At 54.7% G+C, this 12,976-nt stretch overlaps 1 protein-coding gene across 2 annotated transcripts in view; it reads right to left on the reverse strand.

Annotated features, from left to right (window-relative positions):
• SEPTIN9 (septin 9) overlaps window positions 1-12,721 on the reverse strand; it is a 176,737-nt gene extending 164,016 nt beyond the window's left edge. Inside the window, exon 1 of one of the 2 annotated variants that reach the window (XM_070479900.1) lies at window positions 12,640-12,721. In XM_070479900.1, coding sequence (XP_070336001.1) covers window positions 12,640-12,658 — 19 coding nt within the window. In that variant the 5' untranslated portion in view covers window positions 12,659-12,721. The remainder of the gene's footprint in view (window positions 1-12,639) is intronic. The other variant, XM_070479898.1, reaches the window with a different exon arrangement.
• Between the last annotated feature and the right edge of the window lie 255 nt (window positions 12,722-12,976).

The following is a 12,976-nucleotide window of genomic DNA, read 5'->3' on the forward strand; positions in this document are numbered from 1 at the left end:
CACTGAGCCATCAGGGAAGCCCAGTATATTATTATTATGTCAGTGACAGGGGACTTCATGCACCATCATCTTCTCCTATTGGGGTCGCAGAGCCACTGCCCCACCTATGATCAGGGTGGCCGTCCTCAACCCCTCTGGGGTCTCACACACCCCAGACATCTTAACCCAAGGAGGGGGCAGAGCAGGAATCAGGCTGTCCCCAGGGGAGGGTGACACAGGCACACACACATCCTTTGCTCTAGTCACAACAATGCATGGGACTGGGCAGCCCTTCCCAGCTGGAACGTCACCACTTTCTCAAAAGGGAGCTTTGCAGGAAGGGGCACAGTGCAAACTCAAGCACAAATGCCCATTTTCAGTAACGACAGGAGATTATCTGCAGAAAGGAATCAATACTCAGCTTTCTCTTAAGAATCACGTGAGTCCCTCCAGAAAGAACAAAGTCATTCGGACCTTGGCCAGGAGCCTCCTGCCGCTCCGGCTGCCCCCAGCACCACAGTCTTCCCCTTCTCCCAAGAGGTTCGTGTGCTCACAGAGGCTGTGAAGAGCTGTCTGGATCAAAGCTAAGGGCCTCAGCTGGCAGTGAAGAGTCCCATTCCAGGCTTATCTTCAGAGGAACCTGAGATAAGGAGATAAGCTTCCTTCCTCTTGTCCCTCCTCTGCCCTTGGCCTTTGCTGCCCACTGAGGTGTATACTCAACAGGTGAGCAGGGCAGCCCACCTTCTCCCTCCAGGCTGGCAGCCGGGGCTGTGGATTAAAGGGAACCTCAAGGATTCATCCACAAGGTGAGGAATCCTTCTGCCTTGGTGACCTGCTCCAGCATAAGACTAAATACTGCAGAAAGTTCTGTTTTCAGCAAAGCTTGGGATCTCAAAGCCACAGGTTCTAGTCCCTTCTCTGACTTCCGCCCTGACCTGCCATTCCCCTTGTCAAGTGGAGGGGGTGCTCCTGGCCCACAGCCCACCCAGCTGCAAAGCCCCAGCCCAAAGGGGGCCTAGCCCCTGATGCTGATGACTAGGGTGGGGCCAGGCAGAGCCACACCCAGGCAAGAGTAAGCGGCGCCAGGGTGCAAATCCACCTCCAGCTCTCACTGCATCTTCCGGCAAGTTTTTAGTCTTTCTAAGCCTCAGCTTCCGCACCTACAAAATGTAGACTCATAAAAATATTAGGGAGCATCTCCTCTGCACTGGGCGCTATGTAAGGAGATGGGGACACGGTGGTGACCAACAGTGAGCTGGCCACTCTTGGTGGCACTCCCGGCCCAGCGAGGAGGCAACACTGATACCACAGGCCGAGGAAATGCCCGCAGCTCCGGCATGTGGAGGACCCTGTCTCATCACCATGAGAGGCCAAGCGCATCGCGTGACATCACTGCTGACCAAGAACGCACGGGGTCCTTCCCCCGAGGGTTCGCCAGCCCTGGGCGTCTGCACTCTGGGTCCCATTCACATAAAGGACCCTGCCATCCAAAATACACGATACTTGGGAATCCCTTGGTGGTCCAGTAGTTAGGACTCCATGCTTTCGCTGCCAAGGATACGGGTTCAATCCCTGGTCAGGAACTAAGATCCTGCAAGCTGAGTGGCATGGCCAAAGCAAAACAAATAACAAAAAGCACGACAGCTAAGTCTGAATTTCAGCTTCACAACAGATAATCTAAAGCAGAAATGCACCCCCCATCGCTCTCCCTTCCCAGGCTCTCTTTGGAGGCAGAGGAGTTGACCTCCGCAGGCTGAGGTCTCCAGGTCCCCAGGTCTACAGCCTTTCGGCTGGATTCCACCTATAGGAGGAGACTGGAGGGAGCGAGCCAGGGAGAGCCAGGGTGGATCTTTCCCTGGCTCTCAGCCTCGGAAGGTTTCTCCAATGGCAGATTTTGTCTACTCTGCAGCAGCTCCGGCTGGGCAGGTTCCCCTTCGTCCAGCCTTCCATCAGGTTACCCTGATCCCTGGACTCTGATAACACACGTTCCTCCCTCTGATCCTCTGATAGGGGTGGACGGGAGTACTGGCTTCTCCCCCACTGATCTCTGATTGTCTCCAAGAAGCTAAGAAACATCAAACACCAAGGTCCTTAGTTCAGGTACATCCCATTTCAAGGTAGTTGACAAGGGCCATAGAAATTCATTCACCCAATCAAGGGTTTCTGCAAAATTTGCAAGATGGAATAAATTTTAACCCCAATTGGTTACGATCGCTTTCTCCTTCTCTCTGAGTTCCTGCCCACCATCCTTTCTTCTGTGCACGGTACCAGTGGAGGGGAGACTGGTCTTTGGGGGCTCCTGCTAATGAAAAGTTGAATTGGGAGAATAGTTTGGATTTCAGAGGGCTTTATTTACAAGGCTTACAGCTATTTCCATGCATACTTAAGTGACTGCTCATCACCCCCATGTTAAGGCCAGGAATTCTCCTTCTACTTACTTTCCCAAATCTGTCTAGTGTGCAAAATCTGAAGGAATAAGATAAGAATGTGTCTGCTGTATTTAAAATGGATAATCAACAGGGACCTATTGTATAGCACACAGAACTCTCCTCAATGTTATGTGGTGGTCTGGACGGGAGGGGAGTTTGGGAAGAATGGATACAGGTATATGGCTGAGTCCCTTTGCTGTTCATCTAAAACTGTTACAACATTGTTAACCAGCTATACCCCAATATGAAATTAAAAGTTAAAAAAAATAATAAAGTAAATGGAAAGAAGATATGAATGTGTCCTGCAGTGCCTTTTGCCAGAAAAACGTGGGCAGTGTGGGAGAGCAAGACTTGAAGCATATGGAGCCAGAGGCTGCTGGTGACTCTTGTGACCTCATGGACTATCGTTCGCCAGGCTCCCCTATCCTAAGGATTTCCCAGACAAGAATACTGGAGTGGATTGCCATTTCCTTCTCTAGGGGATCTTTCCGATCCAGGGATTGAACCCTGGTCTCCTGCATTGCAGGCGGATTCCTACCGACGGGGCCACCAGGGAAGAACTAGCCAGGGGCTGGTCTGTGGGAAATTATTCCGTCACCAGATAAAACGTTGTAAGCAGAGAATCCAATTCTCTTCAACTCAAAACAGAAAGTATCTCTGGTAAAAAAAAAAAAAAAATGCAATAATGTATCACAGAAAGTCGGGGCTTCCCAAGTGGGAAGAACCCGCCTGCCAATGCGGGAGACATGAGACTGAGGTTTGATCCCTGGGTCGGGAAGATCCCCTGGAGGAGGGCATGGCAACCCACTCTAGCATCTTGTCTGGGAAATCCCACGGACAGAGGAGCCTGGTGGGCTACAGTCCACGGGGTCGTAAACAGTCGGAGACGACTGAGCAACTGAGCATGCATGCACACCACAGACAGTTACAAATGCCCCGTACTTGTCTCTTTCTTTCTGGATGGGAATCACATGAAAATGGAATTTATCAGAATTCTTGTGTTTATAGGATGAAAAATTGCAGCAGGTGCCACAAGCTCTGAGTTAAGGTACACACATCCCAACTACCAAAAGTAAAAACTAAATTAAAAAAAAATTATTTGGCCACGCTGCACAGTACACAGGATCTTAGTTCCCCAACCAGGGATGAAACCTGTGTCCCTGTATTGGCAGGCAGAGTCTTAATTCCTGGACCCCCCCCCAACAGGGAAGTTCCTAAATTTTGATTAACTAAGAGATGAATTAACTTTCTATTCTCTCAGTAAAAAGCCATATTGCACAGTCATCATATAAAGAAGTGATCAAGCAGTATTCAGCTAAAAAATGTAGGAAAATAAATTACTTTGGAGACAGGACAAGTAGTTGATTGATAAAAAAAAAAAATAATGTTAGCTTTCTGAATTGGGGGGATGCTTATGAAATTTGTCCACTGTTTAAAAGTTATAATCTCAAATTTCTTTTCTCATTCTAAATAAATAATTCCATGCGTATCGTTAAAGAGCTGTATAAACCCCACACACAAACCTGGCTGCCTCTTTGTGCCCTGTATGGCTTCTCCATCTTCTGCACATTTACGTCCTTCTGTTCTAAATCCTGGAGTGATTTTTGTTTCCTGGTTAGACCCCGGCTCACAGCCCATGAGTAAACTGTTCATGTGAGAAAGATGAACAGACTGACAAAGTAAGGCCAACGGACTAAGGGGGAAATCGTGGATAAGGTGGAGGATGGTTAGCGATCAGAAACAAACAGCGACAACAAAAGGAGCAGCCAGGGGACACCCCAGAATATGAGAAAGGCTGACTCATTCTTTGAGTCCTTCTGCTTAATGGGCAGCAGGTCACCAAAGAGGCGGGCGTGTCTCACTCAACCTGTCAATGCTCGTGAGATTAAATCCAAGGATACACACAGGGAGGTGCGATCAGGGACTGAGGGGCAGAGGCCCTGGGAGGGGAGATGGGAGGTGAGAGAATAAAAGGACGGCCACGGAGGGTCGGCCGGACAGGCAGCACTGTGGCCTGGCCTGGGGAGCCTGAAGGTTCCAGAAGAAGCCACGGCCCAAGTAACCTGGCAGCAGAATGAATGATCTCCAGGAGAACTGGCTGCTTACCTGGGGGCAGGAGGCCCATCTCTAAGATTAGGGCATTCAGGCTGGCCCAAGGAAACAAAGAAACCCCCTCCTGCATCCTTTAGGGGCCAAAGAAGAGAGGGAGAGAAGGGGCAGGGGGCGGGGAGCAGTTGGCATCATATGCCAGCCAGAGAGAGGAATCGCAGACAGCAGGCAACAGGGCAGATCTTTTAAAAGACAAGTAAACCCCGGAACTTCTCAGTGGCTATAAGCAGGCTGATAATTGGGGCAAATGGCATTTTCTATTCATTAAACTTCTTAATAAACTGCTGGGTTAAGAACACTTGTCTGGGACTTCTCTGGCAGCTCAGTGGTAAAGAATTCACCTGCCAGTGCAGGCTCGATCCCTGAACTGGGAAGACCCCACATGCCTCAGAGCAACTAAGCCTATCCACAACTACTGAGCCTGTGCTCTCAGAGCCGGGGAGTTGCAACTACTGAGCCCACGTGCCCCAACCACTGAAGCCCCAGCACCCTAGAGCCCGTGCTTCGCAACAAGAGAAGCCGCCGCAATGAGAAGCCTGCAGACCACAACTAGAGAGCAGCCCCCGCTCCCCACAGCCAGAGAAAAGCCCGTGCAGCAACGAAAATCCAGCACAGCTAAATATAAATAAAGACAATTGTATAAAGAAAAGAACACTTGTTTGGTTTCTGGAGCCATCCCAGGAATGCTGGAAAAGGGAATCATCTTGGGCAGTATTTTATTAAATTAGTTGCCTCCAAAAATTTCCAGTATCCAGCCAGTCCACATCTCACAGCTATAAGCACGGCTACTGTTCACATCTCCAGCTCAGCACGGCATTCTCGGTACAGGGTCACGGACGCCCGTCACCAAGGAAGAACGCCAGCATCCGCAGACCGTTTAAGCGCTCTGGTGAGAGGATGGCTAAGTAAATTCAGCAACATCCACTCTGAAGAGCCATTCAAACTGTAATTAGGGAATCCATGCATGGGATCTGATTTTAATGTGAAAAGAACAGAATTAAAAATTATCTGTACAGAGAATATGCAACTCTCTGAAAAAAACATTATATTCCTTTGCTAATCAAACAATACGACCGTGCGTGTGGAAATAAGTCCAAAGGGAACACAGAAAACAATGTTGTAAGCGATGGAATTGGAGAATCTGTCCTTTTAATTTCCTGTTCACATTGTTTGGTAACAAGTAATGAACAAGATTACCCGGGGCTTCCCAGGTGGCTCAGTGGTAAAGAATCTGCCTGCCAATGCAAGAGATGCCAGAGACGTGGGTTCCAACCCTGGGTCGGGAAGATCCCCCAGAGTAGGAAATAGCAACCCACTCCAGTGTTCTTGCCCGGAAAATCCTGTGGACAAGGGAGCCTGGCGGGCTACAGACAATGGGGTCGCAAAGAGTTGGACACGACTGAGTGACTAAGCATCACCACTATGAACAAAACGAACAACCAAATAAAGAGAAAAAGGCAAGAGAGAGAGAAGAAAAAGTAAAGTAAGGCACAGGCTTGGCAGCTAGAGCGTCAGTCCCCAGGGACCAGGAAAACACTGCCACCAGGAAGATCGGCTCCCCACGGCTCAGAGTTCGTTCACCACCCCTCGGGGCCCCTGACATGGACCGGAAGTCTACCTCCCCCGCTTTGGCCCCCACGATGTCATTCCACCACCTGGCGTTGTCCCCACGACATCAACCCTGAGTAACCTCTGCACAAAAACCCAACACCTGCGCCTGAGCCCTGCATCTACAGTCCAAGTCACCTGTTCATTAGTGAGGTTTGCAAACCACCACTCCCCCTTATCCCTCCGGGTTGATTAGCCCAGCACTTTGGCTGGAAGATGACAGGGGTTGCATTTAACCCACTTCCAAGTAGCTTTGGGTTACAGGAGCCTTATTCTCTGGCTGAGCCCCGATCCTGGTGGAAACAAGAGGCACAGTCCAGGGGAGGACTGTGAAAGCCCCAGGACGTGGATCAGATTGATCGGCAGGACAAGCCCGAGGCGGCCTGCCAGCTCACCTCTGCCCAGGTCTGCCCAGCCCCTCCTGGTAACCACGCTTGTGGCAGTGATCCCCAGCCAGTCTGCCCGAACACGCCTGGCCCAGCCGGGACAAGGGACCCAGGCACACTCTCAGGGAGGTCTAGGGTGGACGCAGCCAGCCCCTGGTTCCCAGGTACAGCTTTGAGAGGCCCAGCAGGGCCCAGTCACTGCCCAGGCTTCACGGTACACCTACCCTTTAAGAGTTCTGGGGGGAGCAAGGCCTCCCCAGGAACCAGAAAGAAGGCAAGGTAACCCCCATCTCTCATGGGGATCCCTCCTGCCTTGGTCCGGCCTCTGAAACCCTGGGCCGGGGAGGGCACTACTTCCTGGGGAGGGGGGTGATCTGGCCCTTCTCGCCCCACCCAGCACTTCCAGGGGCCCTTGGGAAGCTGGGGGCCACACACACAGGCCAGAGCAGCCATCCAGGGTTCCTCTCCCCCTTCACAAAGCCAGCATTTCTCAGAGGATGATCAGGACTCGAGTTCTGTCCAGAGAGGGCGGGCAGCCGGCTGCCCGGTGCACTGGGATCATCTTCCTCTCCCCCTTCCTATCCCAGAGGCTTGCAGGCTGCCAGCAGTCACGCTTCGCAGAACCAGGTCAGATTAGGCCCGGAACAAAGCTCAGTTGTTGCAAGGCTTCCAAGAGGCCACTGACAGCAGGACGCCTGGAGCCGCCTCCCCCTCCCCCAGGCAGCGCCTCAATGCCCCCCCCCCCATTCACGTGGGCTGCAAATGGACCCAGGCCCCAGGGTGGGGACAGGGAGATAAGGCAGGGAGAAACTGGGCTGGGAGCAGAAGGCCACACTCAACCCAGGAGACCTGAGGCCACGACGCCCTTCCAGAGCGGTGCCGAAAGCCACCAGCCTGCAGGAAGGAGCCAGCCCTCAGCGATGCCCGGCACACTCTTCTAGGAAGAATAACTGAACCTACAGGGAGGCTTGAAACAGGCCAGGAACTTGCAGAATGGACACCCCCAGCTCACCCAGATGCTCCACCAAAACCATGGGTACTTCGCCTCTCAACAGAGTTTCTGGGCCCAGTTACAGCTGCCCAACAGGGAACGGGCAGGCTGACCAGCTACCAGCCTCAGGGATCCTTCAGTTCTCCTGTCAAACTCAGGGCCCCATGGTCCCAGGCCTGACCTCAGGACCCCCAGCCCCAGAGCCCTGTGACCAGCAGGACAGGCTCCCTTCCACCAGTGCGTCTGGATAGGCAATCTCTTGTAGCTGCCACGGGGACTCACTGGCCAAGGTCTCCGCTGGAGCACTGTGGGGGCTGTAACCTTGTATGCACCTCTTTGGGTCCCCAGGGGGCATCCCCGGCCACTCATACCCACGGATCCCCTATAAATCCCCTGGCGGTGCCTATGGCTGGGGTGTTCCAAAGTTACAGCTTCAGGGACTTCCCCAGGGATCTAGTGGTTAATTCACCTTGCAATGCAGGGTATGCGGGTCTGAGCCGCGGTGGAGGAGCTAAGATCCCAACGCCGCAGAGCAACTAAGCCTGCAAGCCACAACTAGAGAAAGCCCGCATGCCATACTGAAGACCCAGCATAGTCAAAAAAAAAACATTATAAAAAAACAAAGCAATAGCTCCTGTAGGGAACCCAGCATGTCACCTCCCTCCCCACCCACCACTTACCCCCCCACCTGCCCCCTCCTTCTGCCCTCCAAGGCCTGGGCCTCTCTCTCCAGCCCCCCTCCCCCCGCAAGGCGACCAGTGGGATCCGCCCAGGAACTGGCGCTCAAGGCCCCGGGGGCCGGCCCGGTGCCGCTGTGTTCTGAACCCTTATCAAGTACATCTTAAGCAAACTGCAGAGCCCACGCAACGCTGCTCATGGACAAACAGCGGTGCATGCAGAAACAAGGTCCCACCCCCAGGTCCCATCCCTGTGGGGCCTGGGATGGGCAGGGAGTCTCAGAGGACGCTGGCCCAAGAAGCTGGGAGGAGGATGGTGGGGGGTGCCTCTTCCAGCTGTTGGGGTCCCTGGTGAGATGCCCTCTGCTGACACTCACACACGGGAGCTCCAGGCACGTGGCCAGCCCGTCCTTCCACCTGGACATACATTCCAGACCGCTGCCCGTGAGGGGGCATCTCGTGTCCCTTCTGCACCCGGGCTCACCCAGGGGCTTTCCAGGAGGAGGGTGGGTTGTCTCAAACCCAGGTGCATTGCCAGGTACATGGCACTCCGCGTTTGGACCCCCTCAGGACAGGCAAGTGACTGTGGGTCATGGGGAGAGGTGAGCCGCAGGGGTGGGCAGATAACTGCCAACAGGCTGGGGAGGGGACAGGCTGCAGGATCAGGCTCCACCAGCTCCCCGAGCACTGGGAGGGCCTCTGGGTCCACAAGGGTCTGGGACCCTCGGCACCAGTCCAAGGGAAACATGAACGGACCGCCGGAGGTGGCTTTTTCTCTCTGCCCAGGTTCCTGCAGCAGTGCAGGCTGGGACCTGAGGAGGCAGAGGTGTGGCAGCCGGAGGCAGGCGGAGGGGCAGGGCGAGACGGGGAAGGAACTGGCCTTCCCCCTCCCTACCCCACCCTCCTCGCCCTCACCCCCCTCACCCCGGGCTCCGGCTCCAGGACTTGCTCCTCTCCTCTCCGCTTCCCAGAACACAACTCCCTGAGCGCTGGGCGTGGGGAAGGCTGCTCGCCTGGCTAATCTCTCTACCTGCAGCCTCCCGCCCTGCCCAGGGCTCTGAGTAGCAAGTGTTCGACCTTTGGTAGGCCAGGTACCGCTTCGGAGATCTGAAAGTCACCAAGTATCTCTGAATAATTCCCCAAGTGCACACCGGCTGGATTTTATTTTCCATTTCTGTGGCTCATGGACCTCAGCTAAGCACCCTCAGCACTGAGAACTCCCAGGGGATCTGGGGCCACTGAAAGGCACAGTGGCCCAGTATGCAACCAGAAGTCCCCAATTCAGGACACTGGAGAAGTTCAGACAGCAGCCCGCTCTGACGCCGAGAGGCTGAGGGAGGCGCCTGGGCCACAGTCCTGGCCTCCAAATCAACAGAGGCCCAGGGAGGGTGCCAGCAGCCCCCTCGGGCATCCTGGCAAAGCTGGTGACACCCAGCCTCCTTGTGTGTGCTTCCTGCAGGTGATGAGGACAGTGAAGCAAGCTACGGATGGCGCAGGCATTCAAGCCTTTCACGCATGAGCTCATTTCATTGTTACAACAAATCAACACTGCCCCTGTCTACCAGATGAGGCAAACGAGACACACGACGAGATGGAGGAGGTGCCAGCCTAGGATTTAATTCTGGGAGCCCGTACTGTGAACCACTGGGCCACACTGCCCGCAGCTCTGCCTGGATGGAACATCGAGTGAGGTGCATCCAGGAAGCGCCTGGAGCAGAACTGGAACTGCCAGACACAGAGCTGTTCCCACGCACCACCCCCCCCAGGGTCATGCAGCCTCAGTGGGCACTCTCTGTTCCCCACCCAGAAGGACCCTCTTTATTCTCCACCTTCTCAAAGCTGCTCATTCATCAAGGCCCATTTCAATCTCAGCTTCCCCAGAAACCTCCCCTACCCAGGGCAAACCAGTAGTGTTTGGAGACTGTACTGCTGGGGAGGGGGGGGCGCACGGGGTGTTAACTAGCCAGGTTAACACCCTGCATCCTGCCTCCCAAGAGAACGCAGCTTGCTTGCAAACAAAGACCACATCTTTCCATCATCTTTGTACCCTCGAGGCCCTGGCTATACGGGCTCAGCGCATAATGTGTGTCCCATGAGTGTTTATCTAAGGCACTCAGGATCCCCTCAAACATATTTTTAAAATTCCTCCCTTTTCAGAGACTCGTGAGTGCTCAAGCCAGCTCTACTGAGAACATATTTGATTTCTTTCTTTCTTTCTTTTTTAGCGTCTAAACAACATTTATTATTTACTTGGCTTCAATGGGTCTTAGTTGCAGCATGCAGGATCTAGTTTCCCAATCAGGGATCAAACCCAGGCACGCTCCCTGCTCTGGGAGCACAGGGTGTTAGCCACCGGACCACCAGGGAAGTCTCTTGATTTATTTCTGAGCCCACAAATAGGTCCCAAAGGAATAATCCCACTCAATCCAGGTGAAAAATAAAAGCGTTCCTGGTTGGCTGTCCTTGAATTTTTTGATGCTGGGGATCCTTCAGTTTGATGCTTTCCCTAATTTCAGGGCACTGATGCTACATGGGAGTCAGAACTGGACCCTCATCAGAAGGGGACCAAGCAGCCACCCCGCCCCTGGGCCAGCCCCCTCCAGCCCAACCCCACACAACGGCAAGAGTGACCCAGCTCGCCTTGGGCCATCGCCAGGAGGAGAAGCTGGAAGAGGTCCAAGCTCTCCCAGGCCCGTCCTCCCGGGCCCTGCCCCTTCAGGCAAACACCGGAGACCGGGAGGCCGCCTCTACAAGAGCTGGTTCCGACTCACCTGTGAACACTACTCTGAAACCTTCCTCTTTTTTTTTAATTTGCCAAGGCAGGAGGGAGCAAGCGTGGAGAAGACACATCCAGCCTGCCTCAGAGGCCCTCTGGCATCTGTGTAGGAGGGTCTCAAAGTCCCCCCAGGAAAAGGCCAGCTCACTGGGGGGACTCTGGTGGCCAGACTGATCAGCAGAAGGCAAAGTGGGAGGAGCCAAGGGCAAGAGCCAACTGGTGCCCCTGGGCCACACCGGGCTGCCGAACTCAGGGAAAGGGCGATGCCCACAACCATCTCAAGTATTTGGAACCCGTTGGGGAGAGAGGCCGAGCGCCAAACCCTCGCCTATGCCACCTGGAAGCCCCCTCCTCCCCCACCATTACATCAACGCCCCCACACTCCTGAGAGGGAGCTGTGTTCAGGATGGGTGAGGGCCATGCTGTTTGCAACAGGGGGTGAAAGTTGAAATTCTAAGCCACTGACCCAGAAGGCCATTTTAGGGGAAGTTCTGAGTAATTCTCTTTGAGACGAGTTATTCTTTATTACTTGTTTTGTTTCTGAAAAAATGGAAAGCAGGAGAAGACTGGGAAAATGTCCCAAAGGCAGAGGGATGGCCCAAAAGACCTCTTCAGCTCCAACTAAATACCACGACTCTGTCCTCTTATCAAGAAAAATTAATTCATGAGTCCTTGGCAGAAAACTTCATGTCCAAGTAGATTAAGGGGAAGAACATGAGGAGAAATTTTGCAGGCTTAGCAGAAGAGATGCCGTTTATAACTTGACCACTGAGGAAGACAAAGGATCCGGCCCGGATCCTTTGGGGAAAATCACAAATTAAAAAAAGGAAGGGAGAAGAGAACTGATCTAGATTCCCCTTAACCAGACTTTCAAGGCTTGTGACCTCAGTTTATCCATCCTCAAAATGGAACTTCAGAGGACCCAAGGGGAAAATGCTTATAAAGGATCCTGAGTGCATGGTGGGAACTGGCCAGGCCCCTTCACCTGTCAAGCCTGCTAGTGCAGCTGGGATGCCAGCAAACCAAAAGGCATCCTGACACCCTAAAAGTGAACCCCAGTGGGGTTCAGGTGTAGCTGGATGGTCCCATTTGGGAATTTCTGGTGCTCCACTGGGTGGAGGAATAACAGGAACTCACCTGAAGAAAGGATGCTAAGACCTGGACCACCAGTCCCAGAAGCTGACCCCAAGGAAATTCTCTACACAGCCCCCTCCCACGCACACATAGGCACTAAGGGGAACCCAGAACGCCCGGACTCTCGGCCCCTGTCAAGTCAGCGATTCCGGAGAAGGTACAAGGGGGAAGGAGGGTGAACAGGAGGGACGGCCGGCCCAGGGCAGCGGCTCCCACAGTGGCCCCTCCGGACACCTGAGCGAGTAGTGGCCGACAGAGGGGGGCAGGAGACCCTCCGCCAAGGTCAGAATCGGGGCCCAACAGTCTTGGGGATCAGAGTTCGAGCACCCGGACTCCCCAGGGCACCAGTGGTCTCTTGCTAGAGCGCGGGCCGAGACCCTGGGGCGGCGACGTAGAAGCAGAGGAGAAAAGTGTGGCGGGGGTGCGCCCAGCGTCTAGTCAGCGACTCCGATTCGGGGTGCAGCTGCGTCAGCTGGCCGGTGGGACGCCCCACACCTCAAAGCTTGCCCCGGGACCCCGACCTCCCCCCGGCTCCGGGCGCGGCGCCCACCTGTGTAAGACTTCTTCATGGTGCCGTCGCGGCCGCCGCTCCCAGCAGAGTGTGGCGGGGAGGCCGCGGGGCTCGGGCTCCCAGGTCGCTAATCCCGGGCCGGGAGTGGGAGGGGTGAGGGCCGGGAGGAGGGGTCGGGCCCGGTCCGGCCCCGCCCCGACCCGGCCCGCCCCGCGGAGGTGTGCGCCGAGCCCCGCCCCGCGCGCTCACACCTGGCGGAGCCCCGCGCGCCGCGCATCCCGACCCCCGGCCTGGAACGCCAGCCCCGCGCCGGGTCCTGAGTTCGCGCCGATTCAGCCCGGGGGCGGCCCCTGCACTGCGGCCCCAATGCAAGCTG

This window comes from Odocoileus virginianus, chromosome 17 (assembly GCF_023699985.2).
Source record: "Odocoileus virginianus isolate 20LAN1187 ecotype Illinois chromosome 17, Ovbor_1.2, whole genome shotgun sequence".
Taxonomy (NCBI): Eukaryota; Metazoa; Chordata; class Mammalia; order Artiodactyla; family Cervidae; genus Odocoileus; species Odocoileus virginianus.